Source organism: Copadichromis virginalis, linkage group LG7 (genome assembly GCF_057382275.1).
Source record: "Copadichromis virginalis isolate Kocher_CV1m ecotype Utaka linkage group LG7, C_Virginalis_male_GT1.1, whole genome shotgun sequence".
Taxonomy (NCBI): domain Eukaryota; kingdom Metazoa; phylum Chordata; class Actinopteri; order Cichliformes; family Cichlidae; genus Copadichromis; species Copadichromis virginalis.
The window spans coordinates 1767375-1785410 of NC_140624.1; the positions used below are offsets into that span (position 1 = coordinate 1767375).

Consider the following 18036-nt stretch of genomic DNA (forward strand, 5'->3'; position numbering starts at 1 on the left):
CGCAGGCAGGTTAGGACCCAAGTGCAGAATCACAGGACCTAGAAACTCAAACAGCTTTATTGACAGAGTGCTGGAGATACAATACTAAGCTAATCTAAACTGGAATACAGGAACATAAACACAACATACAGAGAAACATGCAGGGAAAAACACACCCACGAGAGAGACAGCGATGCAGGACAGACATAAATACAGACAGGAGGGTAACGAGGGAAGTGGAGATGCACGGGGAACACAGCTGACACAAATGAACAAACACACCAAACACCAGTGTTGGATTTGTATTGTTGATTATCATTTATGCTTAGAAATATCTACTTATATATGCTTAGAGTTTTATAATTAGTTGTAGATTGATAGAGGTTTGATCCTTAGTAGTCTGCAGAGACGTTGTGTGCATTCCAGAGGGCTCTGGCATTCACACCCACACTCTGGGAGCGTGGGAGAGGTCGTACCTTCTCTTATCGTTTTATGGTAGGATAAACGTAGCTATGTCTGTTTTAGTCTAAGTGCCTTTTGTTTAGATGAACTGTTGGACTTCCAAACCAGCAGGGTTAGGGAAGTCGTTTATGGGGTCACACTCTGACCCCCCCACACACACACACACGCACACACTTACACAACGCACAGGCAAGGTACTCTTTGTTTGTATGTATACGTCGTATGTTAATGCACCTATGCATATTCATGTAACCTCAATAAAAGAGCAGTGTTACGGGGGAGCAGACAAGAGCAACTGGGGTCAAGCGAAGGAACGGCGTTTGTCCGGTTCTCTCCCGTGCATGAGAAACATGAAGAACTTTGCCCACTCGTGTCTTGCTTTGCTGTGTAATTAAATTGTCCTTAACGTTCCAGCGAATAGGTTTATGCTACAAACCTATCAACGAGGCTGTCAAAATAAAACAGGAAACAGTGAGAAGTGATGACAGGACGTGGAACACAAGGAGAGGAACACGGGAACAGAAAAGGGAAACAAGACAAGGACACTGAACATAGAGAGAGGGACACAGAGGACCGAGACACAAGGAGGACCTGGATGTAAAAGAAACTAACATGGAATAAACTCAGGATTACAAAATCCTGAGTTTATAAACCATGATTTAAAGAAAAATGACGTAGAAACACAAAAACTCAAAATGCTGGGTCAAAAGGACCGAGAACCATGACACTTCCATGCTGACTGTTATCAGACTAACTATCGTTGATGTGAACTACAAAGTTGTAAAGTTTAAGTTGATGGTTTCTCAGTGGATGTGGTAACCATTGGTTTGGTTTTTTTAAAGAGCATTCATTATTTAACTGGTTGTTTGTAGCCCTGATGTTGCTGGACACGTCCTTTATGTGGAAGAAAGTGATTCAGACAGAAGCAAGACAAAAATGAGTTTTGGAGACTCTGCTTCATGGATAATAGCAGTAGTCATTAAACGTTTCACAGCCATGCCCCCCCAAAGCTCCACAAATGTTTTGGGGCAAAAAATAAACAAAATCAAATAAAAATGACACTCAGCAAGAGCGTACGGGGATCTTTCATTTATTTTTTCCTACACAAATCGTACAGATAGGGCTGCTCGATTATGGCAAAAATGATAATCACGATTATTTTCACTCAAATTGAGATCTCGATTATTCGACGATATTTATTTAACCCTTTAAGACCTACTATAGAACCAAGTCCGCCAGAGCTTATATTATTTTTTTTACATGTTGTAGTGCCATTTGTGGGAGCATTTCAAGTTGCTATACATCAATACAACTGTTATAGCCCATATTTTACTAATATGTATGCATTAAGTCCATAGTAACTGCATTAATTGCAAAAAAGTGCAATAAACTACAAAAAAAATTGAAAATTGCTTTTGTTTTGTTTACATACATTTCTACTTGGAGAAATTTAAGAGGCTTATCCCTCAAAACTTTAAATACAAAAAGTTGCACAAACTAGTTTACAACAACAGGAAATTTATTTTGAGTGTCTTCATAGTTTTATTTTGGAGATACAGCAATTTTTATATACTGCAGGAAAAACAAAAAACAATCCTATGATGCAAATTTGCAAAGAAAACAGCAGGTGCATCAAAATAAACTATTTCCAGCAGAGCAATTTGAGTTCCAAGCATCCCAGAAACTATTCAGAAAAGTCAAACATGACTTATAAAAACACCAGTATAGGCTTTTAAGGCCTACAAGTAAAAAACTACAATTTCCGCGAAAATGACGTCACTTCCGGTTTCGGCCAGGAAATGGCGGACATGCGACAGTTCGCGCTGACGTCTGTTTCACTGTGGAGAATGTTCTGAACAGCTGATCGGATCGGCAAAGCGTGTTTCTGGAATATTATGTTTTTGTTCCTGCAAGCGCTTTTTATGCAATTTTTGCAAAGCTATATGTGGAAGGAAACCGTGACCGAGGACAAGCTGATGGCATCAGATGTAAGTACAACTCCTCCGGTTTCATATGCAAAACAAATTATTGCGCTAGCTTACATGGTTCAGGTTCTACAGGGATTTAACAATAGTTACGCAAAACGGAGCGTGCTGCTCTGACCGGCTTTAAAGGGTTAACAATAACAATGTATTGAATAATGACTTTAAAAAATAATATAAAATAGTGTGCAACACCACTGAAGTTTTTTTTTACCTCTTTTCAACCAACGGCAGTCACTCTCCTCTCCAAATAACTTCTGCTTAGCTTTCCGAGCTTCCCTCGGGTCCTCTTAATCAGCGGTCTCCAACCTTTTTTGCGCCACGGAGCGGTTTATGCCCGACAATATTTTCACGGACCGGCCTTTAAGGTGTCGCGGATAAATGAGGGAGGGGCTAATAATCGGCTCAGTCATTTTTAATGATCGTTGAAAGCCCAGATCGTAATCGTGATTAAAATTCGATTAATTGAGCAGCCCTACGTACAGATATACATATCCTGCATAAATTATTCTCATTCAACTTAGTTTTTCTCATTATTCCCCTTGTCATCAACGCTCATGTCCCACAGTGGCTCCATGTCCCACAGCTTGAGAACTGCTGTGCTGATGCACATCTCAGTGAAACCTGCCCAGCAGAACATGTTTCTAATCTTAAAAAGTCTTTTCTTAAACGTGAAAGAAGATTTTATAAAATAGGACATGTTCTACAAAGTCTCACTGTTTTTTCAGTAATCATAGGACATCAACCAACCAACAATGAATGAATAAAGGACAATAATTTTAATGAAAATAAAATTAGACTAAATTGACTAAAGACTAAGACTAAATTGTTTCTTTCTCCTTCTATGAAGCACACTGGCTCACTGTGGCATTCTGAGTTGAACCTTCATGTCATAAGGTTTGGGAGTCATGGTGATGCCGTAGACTGGAGTGAAGGCTGGTTCTCCTGCGTCCTCGGGCCAGATGAATTTAAACTTGTGCAGAAGAGTCACCATGATGAGGAAGAGCTCCATGCGAGCCAGACCCTCTCCGAGACACATCCGAGGACCTGAGGCATTACAAGACACTTCAAAGTTATCAAAAACAAACAGATTTACCCAACATCCCTGGTACTGTGGGAACAGGGGCATGTCCATATGTGGATTCACAGTTTTCTTAGGTTTTTGGTCTACTAACTACGGCATATTTTACATGCTATAAAAGACAAAAAGGAAAAAAAGCCTTCATGTTTGACACAGTGACATCTGCTCTGATGCTTCTACCTATTAACTTTATTATGATACCAAGACATTTTACACCGAGTTTGTAATCATAGAAAAATAATCAATTAATTTTGGGCTTGCATATTTCAAGCAGGGTTTACAGGTTAATCGGCCCTGTCTGTGTCAGCCAGCGTGTTTGTGCTCATGTACCTGCAGAGAAAGGCATGAAGGCCTCTGGTTTAACAAACTCTCCTTTGTCATCGAGGAAGTTTTCAGGGTTGAATTCATGAGGGAATTTCCACTGTCCCTCCTCGCTGAGCACTGAGGTCAGATTCTCAATGATCACTGTATCCTGAGAAGAAAACAAATGCAAAGACAAGTCCATTAAGGACACTCTTGACTTTATTGTATCTAATGTTAAAAATGATTTAATCAGTCGTCCCTTACCTTGGGAATTGAATAACCCATCAGCTCTGTGTCTTTAGTGGTGCAGTGGAAGACACTGAGAGGAACAGTGTTGGCAACTCTCTGTATTTCATGAATCACAGCCTGGATGAAGAGATTATCTGTGCTTTATCTTTGTCTGAGCAGAGACCTTTTCTATTCAGAGGGAGGGCTCTCTTCACTGTTACTTAATATGGAACTGATCTGAACACAGTAAGAAATCCTGATAAAAAGCCATATCAGTCTAATTTTCCTCATTAAAACAAATAGTTACCTGTTGTTATTAATTAACCTGCAATCACGTGAAAACTACTTTGTCTGCACACACCAGTGTTCTGCAAGAACAACACCCAGTGGAGTTTGTCCAAGTACTCCATGTGTTTTTTATCACACAGCAGCATTACTAGATTTTATGCGTTACGTTAAAACATGTTGTTTGCATAAATAATGTTCCTTCTACTCCTTACAAATAACTATTCAAAGCATGGAAAAGGTTATGATGATACTCCTTTACCATGAAATGCTTCTTTTCTGGTCAGTAGATCAAGTCTACATCAAGTCAGACCAATTCCTTCAGTAAAAGCAGAGCTGCCATGGTTGGATGGATTTCCTGAATAATGCTGTTTATGTGCATCTTCTAATTCATTTTGTAGTTTTAAGATTTTGGATCTGTTGCCAAGACAACCAGACCATGAAAGGTTTTGAAGAAGCAAAAGATTCAGGATGACACCAATTTGACAACAATTTAATTCAGCTGAAATGCTGGAATTTGTGCTTACTGTCTCCATCTCATCCTATCTCTGGCATCCTCTTTTTGTCACGCCAACACTCTGCATGTCCTTCTTCAATATATCCATGAACCTTCTCTATGGTCTTCCTCTTTTCCTACCTGCCAGCTCAGTCTTTACTATACTTTGTCCAAATTATTCACAGAGGAGGGATGTACATGTGTACAGCAAACCATCTCAGCATTGCATCTCCAAAATGATCAACGTGAGCTGTCCTTCTGATATACTGACTTGTAATGTTTACCATCATAGTCACTCCAGAGCATTCGTCTGCTCTGCAGGCTCTTTCCACATGTTCCCTACTCTCACTATAGATCACAATGTTATCTACAAACATAGTTCACAGAGACTCCTGCCTGATCTCATCTGTCATTGTAAACAAAAGGTCCAATACTGAAGTGATTCCAGCCCCAACTTGAACCAATTTTCAAATCCTGCTACATTACTGATCACTGTCTTGCTGTCCTCGTACATGTCCTACACTTTTCTAATATATTTTGTATCCACTCCTGACTTCCTCATCCAGTACCATAGTTTCTCTCTTGGCATCCTATCATATGATTTCCCTCAATCTATGAAGACCCAGTGCAACTCGTCTAAATAGAGGACAACTGTAAGTAGCAAGATCTCTAACATATACTGTTATGCCTTTTGGTCAAAGGTCAGTAGTTAGTGCATAGTCTGATTAAGTTACATAAGCAAAGTGATAAATAAGTTCAAAGTTAAGAAATATTCTAAGTAATTCATGCTAAAAACAGTTAAAATGTCTGGGTTCAAAATTTGCTCAGAGTGAGACATCGTTATCACAAGCGATCTTTGTATTGTATGTGCGGAAATGGGATTGAGGGAGCGCTCTGATCATTTGCCTATCTTTGATGTATTTTTTCCGTTAATGCCGTGAAAAGTGCTTCGGCAGTATTAAAAGAGTGAACGAGTTCATGTACACGCTAAGAGTGCCCTACACGCTTGTACCTTGGGAAACGTTTGTCTTTGTGAGTATTTATATGTTCAGAAATAACTTTTATATGTGTTTAACTGGAGTGAACTGCGATGCTAATGTAACGCACGTGTTAAGCTAGGCTAATCAGTAAATTTGTCATTAAGATGTGTATTAGCTAGCAATTTATTTTCATTTTCTGTATGTTTCAGTTACAAATAAGAAATAGCAAGGAGAAGCCTTGAGAGAGGATAAGGTTTTAAAGGATCTTCATTAAAAGCAAGAAAAGCAAGCCTTGTGTGGAAGATCTCCTCTATTTTGTTCGCTAGCTGTCTAGCTTCACATGGTCACGTGTCATGAGGGCAGCATATATACAGTACCTGAATGTAAGGCATCTTGTGTCTGTCCTCAAAAGTGGCTTGATCTTTCCCTTCCAATACTTGATCTATCTCTTGCTGACATTTTTCTGTGTAAGAGAGATAACATCACACATTAACATCCACATTTCACAATACTGCTTCCATCCATCCATCCATACATCCATCTTCTTCCACTTATCCGGGGCCGGGTCGCGGGGGCAGCAGCCCAAGCAGAGAAGCCCAACTTATTGCCGGCTATGAGGACCAGGCTCTTACAACGGTTGTATAAGGATCGAATGGCCCGTAGCAATGGGTCAGACACCCCACAGGACACCTGAGGGACACGGTCGAATGCCTTCTCCAAGTCCACAAAACACATATAGACCAGTTGGGCAAACTCCCGTGTGCCCTCAAGTATCCTCGACAGCTTACACAACATGATAACACTGTATTTTGTAAGTAATAATTTGGGGTTCAAAAGAAAGATGAAAATGCATAATGATTAAGCAGGTCTCCTTTTGGCCCCGCCTACATTTTTTATAAGCTGTGTTTCAATTTAGACTGTTATGTGAAGGCTACAGACAAGTCATAGAATTCAATGACAAATAACCATAATATGCATTATTTACATGTGCAGGTTTACCTTGGATGTGCGGGTAGTTCATAAGGTAAAGAAAACCAGTCAGTAGGGTGTTGGAGGTGGTGTCAGTCCCAGCAATATAAAGATCTATAGAGTACATAATGAGCTGGTCCTCTGAAAATGAAGACCTGTCATTGCCTCGCTACGAAAAAGGGGAACAATTATTGTAAGACAAATGTCTTAATCTGTTCCTGGAAATTAATTAAAAACTGTAAAATAAAAACAAAAACGTTTCTGTGAAGTATTTAGGCATTTCCTTTTAGAAAGTAGGATTAAATTAATTTGATTTTAAATATGCCTAATACATATGTAAAACAGAATATGAAAAACAGATCTGTTTCTTTTCACACTCACACCTTCTCCAGTTCCTCCAGATAGCAGTCAATAAAATCTCGTGGCTCTCCAGGAACTCTGGTCTTCTTGTGCTCATTGATTAAATCAATTGTAATATTCCTACAAGTCTAAAGAGCAAACGACATTATTCACAGTTTGAAAGAATTTTACTTCTTCCTTCTGGTAAAGTGAAAATTAAAATTACCTCCACATTCTGAAAGGCCTTTTGGAAGGGCAGTGGCAGGTTACGAATTATAGGGAAAGAGTCATAGAGCTGAAAGGAAAGACAAGCTGGGTAATTTGCTTAAATATCATCAGAGGCGACCAATCCTGGTTTTCCTTTTTTGCTGGTTCTACTTATCAAATGACCACGCTAGCATGCTAAAGCTAGATGTGACAAAAACATCTGCATGTTAGTTTTGTTACAGGTGGAATTGTTGCAGTAAAATCTCCGCCTTAACGAAATTCCTGAGGAAACTTTGTTACCTCAGAAACATGCTTTTACTCACCATAGCCCACGGTCCATTGACCATCTTGGTATTCTCAGTGAAGCACTGAACAATCTGTTTGATTAATGCGTTGTCATACTCGTAGCGTCTAGCAAACAGAACCTGGCAGATGATGTTGGAGGCCGCATTGTGAAACATAACTCGAGGACTCATGGTTTTACCTGGTAATGTAACAGCACAGCATTGTAAAACAACACAAAAGAACATTATGGAAACAACGGCTCACCACAAAATTCAGTTATGTGGACCAACGCTTACCAACGCTCTCCTCCAGCGTGCTAACAAGATGTTTTATCTCTTCATGAATCCGGTCCTCCATCGAGTTCTTCCCCAGACCAAAGTTCCTCAAAGTCATCAGAGCAAAGCGACGATGTTCCCTCCAACTAGAGCCGTAATCTATCATAACGACCCCTACGACAAAATTAGAAACACAAAGAAGGGAAAGACGTAAAGATCATCAATGCTGACAATTTGTCATCATTGCTCTACTTTCTGGCTTATTTCATCTTTTATTTTTATTTTATTCAGTACAGCTCGATACACCAGCATCTCACTGGAGTTTCACTGCAGTCAGAAAAGACTTAGCATCTCTAGCATGCATGCTAAAATTCAATTATTGATTTAAGCGTGAACAGTAGTGCAATTCCAGGATAACTACGAGGATCTTAAAATAAGCAACAGGTCAACTGATAGAAGCTGCTCTGCCCATACGGAAAAGAAATAGTAAAAACTTATATGTGATTACTCATGAAAGTGGCCACTTTCGCATTACTTTCATACATTGTTTTAGTAAGTATCCAAAACATACAAGTTTCATTATATAATTTTTCAAGGGATCTTATATCTGTTTTCACACTTATATGCTTTTCATACAAGTTTCACACAAGACAGATACAAACTTTATAAGATTTATATATATCTTTTCCATATGGGTGGGAATGTTAGACTCTGGTTAAACATGCAAACACGTGCAATAAAAACATTTCATTGCCTGAACATGTGAAGCAAGTCATTTTTTAACCAGCTTGTTTCAAAGAACATGAACCAAAGTGGTTTGAAAACTTAGATCATCTTAGAGTCTTCCTATAATTTAGATTCATATTTGCTGTTTAAAAAAAATGTGTTTGTAGTTTTTTGTATGATGGATGGAAGTTATTAGTAATAATGTAGCATGATGTATTTTTTTATTTTACATCAATTTATTTGCAATGTTTTGTGTCTGTTTTGCCACCATGATTATTTCCAAAGTAATGAGTCTTTTCTCTTATGAACGCACCAAATAACAGCACACTACAACCTCCAACATTAGAATCCAGAAAGAAATAGAAAGACTTTGTTTGGCTTTTTTTGTAACAGATGTTATGTTTTTTGATAGATAACATCTGTTCTACCTTTCCTTTTGGTGATATCATTAATAAAGAAGTCTTGGGGTCGTCCAGCAAAATCAGCAGCCTTAGTCACCATCGCCTCCTTTACGGCCTTCAGCCCATTGATGACTACAGCTGGTTTCTGGCCAATGTAAATACTGTAGACATCTCCATAAGACTTCCTCAGCTGGGAGGGAACAAAATGACATGGCAGTTTTTGAAATTTATGAACCAGATACTCAGGTGGACATTTCCCTCCAACACGGTTAAACATTTCTGTCCAGTAATTTCAGTTATTCTGTGGAGAGAAAAAAGCATCAAATGAACTAATCCTGAACATTTCATGGAGGGATACAGAGGAAGCCCACATATTTACAGTGGGACATGCTTACATTTGTGGATCTGTGCCACAAGTAACATGACAGTGACTGAAATCATTTACACATATTCAGATCAACATTTCTTTCTAAAGGACTTAAACATATTTACCAAATTAGTTAAGCTAAGTGTTTCGGGGGAAGTACCATATAAAGTTTATGTATGCAAAAGTTAACAGTCATGACATAAAAGGAACTGTACTGGTAACCAGTAAGTTGTTTATTGCATAAAGGTGCATGTTTAGCATGAACTTTCACAATTATTTAGGGTTTTACTCATATTCTAAAAGATGTTAATGAGTGTGTGACCGATTAGAGACGCAGGTGTTATTATAGTCTCCATTTCCTAATTAGTTTTTATTTATTTATTTTTACTTTTTCCAGTGTAGTTTAGTTTCATGGTGGCATTTTCACTTTCAGTGTAAGATTTTTGGATTTCAAATGATTTCATTTACCAGTCACAGATGTTAATTTATATTAATTAATAAATCCACTAGTGGGATAAGAATATGACATTTAAACACATTTCATTGCAAGGTTTTTCTTACCCTCTCAAAGTCCTTCAAGGGGTTCTCTAAACTCAGCTGCAAAATGGTTCCCAGTATGGGAAAGACTGGGGGTCCTGGTGGGAAGTTCTTTGGCCTCTTGGATTTGACCTGAAGGATGATAAAGAAAACGCAGATCCATAGCAGCACAACTGAAAGAAACATGATCATATGAGTTGGACTGCACTGAGAGCAGTAGCTGGCTGACCTGATTATATACGCGTAACTCAGCCAGCTGTTAACCCTTTGCTCTATGTGAAAGGTTAGTCACAACTTTGAAAGAACAGCACACATTGCTCAACCACTTTTAGCGTGCATATAGGCTACTGTACATCAGTACCTGTCTTCTCTAACAATATGCAACAAGAAGCTGAGGTTATGAAAGGACAAAGATAAGGGGATCTCTCTTTATGATCCTTCACTCCACAGTTAACGAAACATGTCTCAGTCTTAAGGTGGTCATTTATGTGTGAAGCATCTTAAATATACCACAGCCCTTAGTTCACTGTAGAGGCTAGCTGGTTGACATGCTACAATCTAATAGCTCAACTGTTCTGCCTCTGTCTTTTGTCCTATGAACATTGATTCTTTATATTAAACGCGAGTGAAGACGTCACATAAATATGATAGAGCCAAAGGAAGTTTTTGGTTTCTATTCATTCGTTGGTTTCTCCACCTCTCCAATAATTTGCCATATTCCTTTTTCAAGGATTGGCGAACATTGGGAGCCTAAGAGCACTGCACTGTGTGCTGTGATTACGTGTGATGGGTAGACATGATGGAGTATTGCAGGAGTAAACAAAGTGAATTAGCAATGTGGTAAATGCCACGAGTGAATGATGAACTAAACATAGGATTAGTCAAGTTTTTAATAATGGGTGCTTTTCATTTGCTGTAATTCTGCATTGTTTTTCGACACCCTAACATGAAAAAAAACCCAAACAAATTCAAGACAAATTCATATGTAATTTCACAGGCTTATAGACCATTTCCAGCTACTTCTAAGTAGCTACTTCAAAGAAGGACTCATGCAGGCTGGAGAAACTGATCAGGAGGGCTGGCTCTGTGGTCGGCATGAAGCTGGACACTCTGGTGACAGTGGCAGAGAAAAGGACATTAAAGAAACTGATGGACATTATGGACAATGCTGGGCATCCTCTGCACACGGCCATTAACAACCAGAAGAGTCTGTTCAGTGACAGGTTGCTTCTCCCAAAGACAAGAACTAACAGACTTAAAAACTCCTTTGTCCCACACGCCATCAGACTGTTTAACTCCTCTCTGGAGGGGAGAGGGAGGGGAAACAGGAGGACAAAGGAGGGGGGAACAACTAAGCTGTAGTGCCTCTTCACCTCACTGTGCAATACCTTTTGTAAATAGTCAACAGTGAAATTGACCTCAATACTTGAAATGTGCAATTCACTTGTATTTTTATTTTTTATTCCTATTTATTCTATTTATCCCCTTCGTATATTTTATTTATATTGTCTCTGTATTTATATATATGTGTGTGTGTGTGTGTGTGTGTGTGTGTATATATATATATATATATATATATATATATTATTCTGTAACTCTGTAACTTCTGTCGGTGCTGTGCTTTTTTGGAAATCGAATTTGTATTTGTATTTTGTATTTATTTATTTATTGTCATTGTCAAGAACAATGAAATTGCGTTTGGGGCTTCCATACAACCCAAAAAAAAGAAGAAAATAATAAATACCCCTTAAAACCCAAGTGTACATATTTAACCCAGTGTGACTCCAATGCAATAAGACAATCCTTAGCAATAATGTTCGTAGAAATTCAGACAAAGACCTGAGAAACATGACAAAATACAACAATGCAACCCATTCAATATTATTGTACTGTGAGATATGATATCAGATATGATAGTTATCTATTTAAGAAAGAGGGGGGGGGGGGGCAGGAGGGGGAAGAGAATAAAGATATGATGCACCAATGCAGACCAGTTCATTGCTATTAAGAAGTTGGATATGGTTATTGTCCGTGAGAGGGGGGCAGAGAGTTCAGGAGCCTCACAGCCTGTGGATACAGGCTGTTGGCCAGTCTGGATGTTCTGGCCTGTATAGACCTGTACCTTCTCCCTGAGGGCAGCAGATGGAAAAGGTGGCACGCAGGGTGATGTTGGTCCCGCAGGATACTGTGCACCCTCCTCAGACAGCGAGTGGGGAAGATATTACTGATCTCTGGCAGACTTGTTCCAATAATTCTGCCAGCTTCTTTCACCACCCGCTGGAGTGCTTGCTGATCGGCCTTGGTGCAGCTGGGGAACCACACTAGAAATCCATACGTCAGAACGCTGCTGATGGCACAGTTGTAGAAGTTCAACATCAGAGATCTGGGAATGTGTGCGCTCCGCAGTCTCCTCAGGTAGTAGAGGCGCTGTTGGGCCTTCCGTACAACTGAGGTGATATGGTTGCCCCAGGACAGGTCCTCGGTCACAGTTACCCCCAAGAATTTAAAACTGCTCACCCTCTCCACCGCCTCACTGCCAATGAAGAGAGGCAGATGGTTGTTATGACCCCTCTTCCGGAAATCTACAATGATCTCCTTGGTCTTTTTGGTGTTTAAGACCAAGTTATTGTCGTGGCACCATGACTCTAGTTGTTGCACCTCTGTCCTATAGTTTGTCTCATCATTGTTGGATATAAGTCCGAGCACTGTAGTGTCATCTGCAAACTTAACAATGAGATTGGACACGCAGGAGGAAATACAGTCATGGGTGAAGAGAGTGTATAGCAGAGGGCTCAGAACACACCCCTGAGGGGCACCGGTGTTGACCACAAGGGTGGAAGAGGTGTTCTTACCCACTCTGACACTCTGTCTACGGTTAGTGAGGAAGTCCACAATCCAGTTGCACAGAGAAGAGTTAAGTCCCAGTTGGTGGAGTTTGGGACAGAGTTTGTATGGCCGGATGGTATTAAAAGCCGAGCTGTAGTCTACAAAGAGGAGCCGTGCATAGGTGTTCCTGTGTTCCAAGTGCTTCAGTAATGTGTGCAGCACTGTGGCGATCGCATCCTCGGTTGACCGGTTCTCCCTGTATGCAAACTGGTGCGAGTCCAGGGATGGTGGAAAAGCAGCTCTGATGTGTTTAATGACCAGTCTCTCCAGGCATTTGGCGGGAATGGGGGTGAGTGCCACAGGTCTGAAATCGTTCAGACATGTGACATTTGACTGTTTTGGGATGGGAATTTCCCAGAGGAACCCACCCGAGGGATTAATAAAGTTCTATCTAAGTATACCTTATTAGGTTCTAACATGGGAATTGTTGCATATTACTAAAAGATTGTGAAAGCACAGCTCTAGCAGGGACTCTTTTTGTTCACAGTAAAAAGCAAAATCTTGGATCAAAATCATTTGTTTTAGTCTAGCGTACAAAAACATCTGGTGTGCACAAAGTAATATCTAGTGCACAGATAACGCAAATAAAACACGGCAGTGTAGTGTAATGTTTTACTATAAATGTGCCAACAAGTTGAATTTTTCTTGATTATAAATGAGTACGGGGGGAGTTGTATTACCTTGTATGTGTGGATAGTTCATCAGGTAAAGAAAACCAGTAAGAAGCGTGTTAGAGGTGGTGCCAGTCCCAGCGAAGTGAAGATTCAGCGAGTACATAATGAGCTCTTCTTCTGAAAATTAAGACTCTTCATCAACTCTCTAAAAATGCAGAGAGTGATAATTGTACGAAACATTCAAGCAAGACAAAAATGTATCTTATCATACATATAAGAGTATGAGTGTTATACTTGTGTAACAAGATACTGAGTAAATACTGAGAATTTCCATTTATTTATTGCTTTCCTTTTCACGCTCACACACCTTCTCCAGTTCATCCAGGTAGCAGTCAATAAAGTCTCGTGGCTCTCCGGGAACTCGGGTCTCTCTGTGCTCGCTCACCATGCGACGTGAAAGATTCTTATAAATCTAAAACATGCAATTCTTCATTACTTTTCGTTTTTCACTGACAGTGTGCATGCGTATGTTTCTATCTTTATTGTACAAACGTGTGTTAAGAATGATCTTCAACATTACCTCCATTTTCTTAAAGGCCTTTTGGAAGGGCAGTGGCAGGTTACGTATTATAGGAAAAGAGTCATACAGCTGCAGAAAAACAACCAAACAACATAATTGGTGGAAGAAGACGTATTGCTGAAGATAACTTTTAAGATTTTTATTTGACTGGCAAAACTATGTTGGATGGACAGTCAACAAGTCGATACAAAGTCCATTCTGACTTCTAAACAATAAGAGCATAGCAGTGATTTCACAGTGGATTTTGATCTTGAAGACGTTTCACCTTCAGCTCTAGACTGAGCTGAAGACTGTAGCCATGTTGGCATGCTCCAGGCAGTCTCACAGACCTGTTAGGAAACTGTAAACACTTTGCCTCGATAGCATTGCTGTCAGTTTTACTCACCGTGGCCCACGGTCCATTGACTATCTTTGAAACCTCGGTAAAGACTTCAACAAACAGTTTGATTAACTCATCATCGTACTTGTAGCGTCTAGCAAACAGAACCTGGCAGATGATGTTGGAGGCTGCATTATGAAACATAACCTTAGGGCTCATTGTTTTACCTGTAGGAGACATAATGAAACAAGACAGCACTGTACGAGAGTACAAATCAATATTCTGAAACCAACAGCACTGTGCAAAACTGTTGTGTGAACCCATCGATGAACATACCAACGTTCTTTTCCAGGGTACTGATGATGTGTTTGATCTCGTCATGAATTCTCTCCCCCATTGAATTCTTTCCCAGACCAAAGTTCCTCAAAGTCATCAAAGCAAAGCGACGCTGTTCCCTCCACTTAGAGCCATAATCTGCCATAATGACTCCTACAACAGGTTGAGCAACATAAAGAAGAAAGAACTCAAAAATGTTCCCTGTTCCAAAGCTCTCCAACCTCTTGGCCTAAAACGTAAGTGAACAATTGATCCTCACAGTGTAGTTTAAAGTCAGTAAAACATCAGCAACATCAACTTTCCCAGGTAGGAAACATAAACCACTGTGAGTCTGTTTCGCTTGTTTTGATGCACGCGAAAGTCACGACAGGGGCACTGGAGAAGCAGCAACAAAACACCCACCAAAACATACATTTGACTCTGAGTCGCACTTAGAATTTCTGATAAAGAAGATTTTACTATTATTCCATTATACCTCATATAACATATGATGTAAATTCTACCTTTCCCATCACTGAGCTCATTAATGAATGAGGTCGTCCAGCAAAATCAGCAGCCTTGGTCACCATAGCCTCCTTCATGGCCTTTACACCATTGATGACTACAGCTGGTTTACAACCGATGAAAATACTGTAGACATCTCCATAAGACTTCCTCAGCTGGGAGGAAACAAAATGACATGTTTGAAATCCATGCGTCACACCCTCAGATGAATATTACATTTTGAAGGGGCTTTAAACATATTTACCGACCAGAGGAATTAACATTTTATATGGTCTAAAGCAGCTATGAAAAAAATTGAATTAAATGTAATTTATGTCCTTAATATTTTTCTACTATGACCTGAAAATAGGACCCTGTGTACGCATCCTGCTAGACACAGCTTGTGGCATATTAGTAAAGCTATATTGACAAATTATACTCAATAAAATAATTGTTTTTTTGAAGCATATACTGCTCTTTTATTATTTTATATAAAGAAACATAAAGATGGGGCGACCGTGGCTCAGGGGGTTGGGAAGCGTCTCTGTAACCTGAAGGTCGCCGGTTCGATCCGCGGGCTCTCTGTCCTGGTCGTTGTGTCCTTGGGCAAGACACTTTACCCTACTGGTGTTGGCCAGAGGGGCTGATGGTGCGATATGGCAGCCTCGCTTCTGTCAGTCTGCCCCAGGGCAGCTGTGGCTACAACTGTAGCTTGCCTGCACCAGTGTGTGAATGCGAGAGTGAATGAATAGTGGCATTGTAAAGCGATTTGGGTGCCTTGAAAAGCGCTATATAAATCCAATCCATTATTATTATTATTATAATTATAACCCCCTTCACACATACAGAAAAACTCTGTTGGCAAATACTGACTTATCAAGAAGGTAAGGTCCAATCTGTATTGGCTGGGTAAATGCCAACTGTGCAGAGAGTCAGTTTTATACCAACAACATATTAGGCAATCACAGTAAAAAGGTAAGATCAGTACTGTTAACCCTTTAAGACCTACCATAGAACCAAGTCCGCCAGAGCTTATATTATATTTTTACATGCTGTGGAGCCATTTTTGGGAGCATTTCAAGTTGCTATACATCAATACAACCATTATAGCCCAGATTTTAATAATATGTCTGCATTAAGTGCATAGTAATTACATAAATTGCAAAAAAGTGCAATAAACTACAAAAAAAATTGAAAATCGTTTTTGCTTTTTTAACATATATTTCTAGTTAGAGAAATTTAAGAGGCTTATCCCAAACAAGTTGCACAAGATAGTTTCCCACCACAGGAAATTTATTTTGATTGTCTTCATAGTTTTATTTTTGAAATACACCAATTTTTATATACTGCAGGAAAAATGAAAATAAATATTATACAACAAATTTGCAAAAAAGCAGCATGTGCATCAAAATAAACTATTTCCAGCAGTGCAATATGAGTCCTCAGCATCCCAGAAACGACACAGAAAGTCATAAAGTCAAACATAACTTTTAAAAACACCAGTATAGGCTCATGAGGCCCTGATGGTAAAAAAAAAAAAAAAGCAAACTACATTTCCGCGAAAATGACGTCACTTCCGGTTTCGAAGAGGTAATGGCGGACATGCAAAAGTTCACGCTGACGTCTATTCCAATGTAGGAAGTGTTATGAACAGCTGATTGGATGGCAAAGCGTGTTTCTGGAATATTATGTTTTTGTTGCTGCAAGTGCTTTTTATGCAGTTTTTGCAAAAAGTTATGTCAAAAGTTCGGCCGCTCCATCTTATTAGGGAAATTAGGACAAGCTGATGGCATAAGATGTACAGGGAGTGTAGAATTATTAGGCAAATGTATTTTGTCCACATCATCCTCTTCATGCATGTTGTCTTACTCCAAGCTGTATAGGCTCGAAAGCCTACTACCAATTAAGCATATTAGGTGATGTGCATCTCTGTAATGAGAAGGGGTGTGGTCTAATGACATCAACACCCTATATCAGGTGTGCATAATTATTAGGCAACGTCCTTTCCTTTGGCAAAATGGGTCAAAAGAAGGACTTGACAGGCTCAGAAAGTCAAAAACAGTGAGATATCTTGCAGAGGGATGCAGCAGTCTCAAAATTGCAAACGCTTCTGAAGCGTGATCATCGAACAATCAAGCGTTTCATTCAAAATAGTCAACAGGGTCGCAAGAAGCGTGTGGAAAAACCAAGGCGCATAATAACTGCCCATGAACTGAGAAAAGTCAAGCGTGCAGCTGCCAAGATGCCACTTGCCACCAGTTTGGCCATATTTCAGAGCTGCAACATCACTGGAGTGCCCAAAAGCACAGGTGTGCAATACTCAGAGACATGGCCAAGGTAAGAAAGGCTGAAAGACGACCACCACTGAACAAGACACACAAGCTGAAACGTCAAGACTGGGCCAAGAACTATCTCAAGACTGGTTTTTCTAAGGTTTTATGGACTGATGAAATGAGAGTGAGTCTTGATGGGCCAGATGGATGGGCCCGTGGCTGGATTGGTAAAGGGCAGAGAGCTCCAGTCCCACTCAGACGCCAGCAAGGTGGAGGTGGAGTACTGGTTTGGGCTGGTATCATCAAAGATGAGCTTGTGGGGCCTTTTCGGGTTGAGGATGGAGTCAAGCTCAACTCCCAGTCCTACTGCCAGTTTGGAAGACACCTTCTTCAAGCAGTGGTACAGGAAGAAGTCTGCATCCTTCAAGAAAAACATGATTTTCATGCAGGACAATGCTCCATCACACGCGTCCAAGTACTCCACAGCGTGGCTGGCAAGAAAGGGTATAAAAGAAGAAAAACTAATGACATGGCCTCCTTGTTCACCTGATCTGAACCCCATTGAGAACCTGTGGTCCATCATCAAATGTGAGATTTACAAGGAGGGAAAACAGTACACCTCTCTGAACAGTGTCTGGGAGGC

General features: G+C 40.0%; 1 protein-coding gene across 1 annotated transcript; it reads right to left on the minus strand.

Moving 5' to 3' along the window:
• Positions 1–39: 39 nt before the first annotated feature.
• Positions 40–15133, minus strand: LOC146704149 (cytochrome P450 2J6-like). The gene is made up of 15 exons (XM_085461126.1): positions 14638–15133; positions 14368–14528; positions 13983–14051; positions 13770–13874; positions 9927–10034; positions 9026–9188; positions 7893–8045; positions 7635–7795; positions 7331–7399; positions 7149–7253; positions 6796–6934; positions 6174–6259; positions 4072–4173; positions 3835–3976; positions 40–3470 (listed from the first exon to the last, which is right to left on the minus strand). The coding sequence occupies exons 1-15, from the start codon at positions 14780–14782 to the stop codon at positions 3283–3285; spliced, it is 1896 nt and encodes a 631-aa protein (XP_085317252.1). The 5' UTR covers positions 14783–15133; the 3' UTR covers positions 40–3282.
• Positions 15134–18036: the final 2903 nt, after the last annotated feature.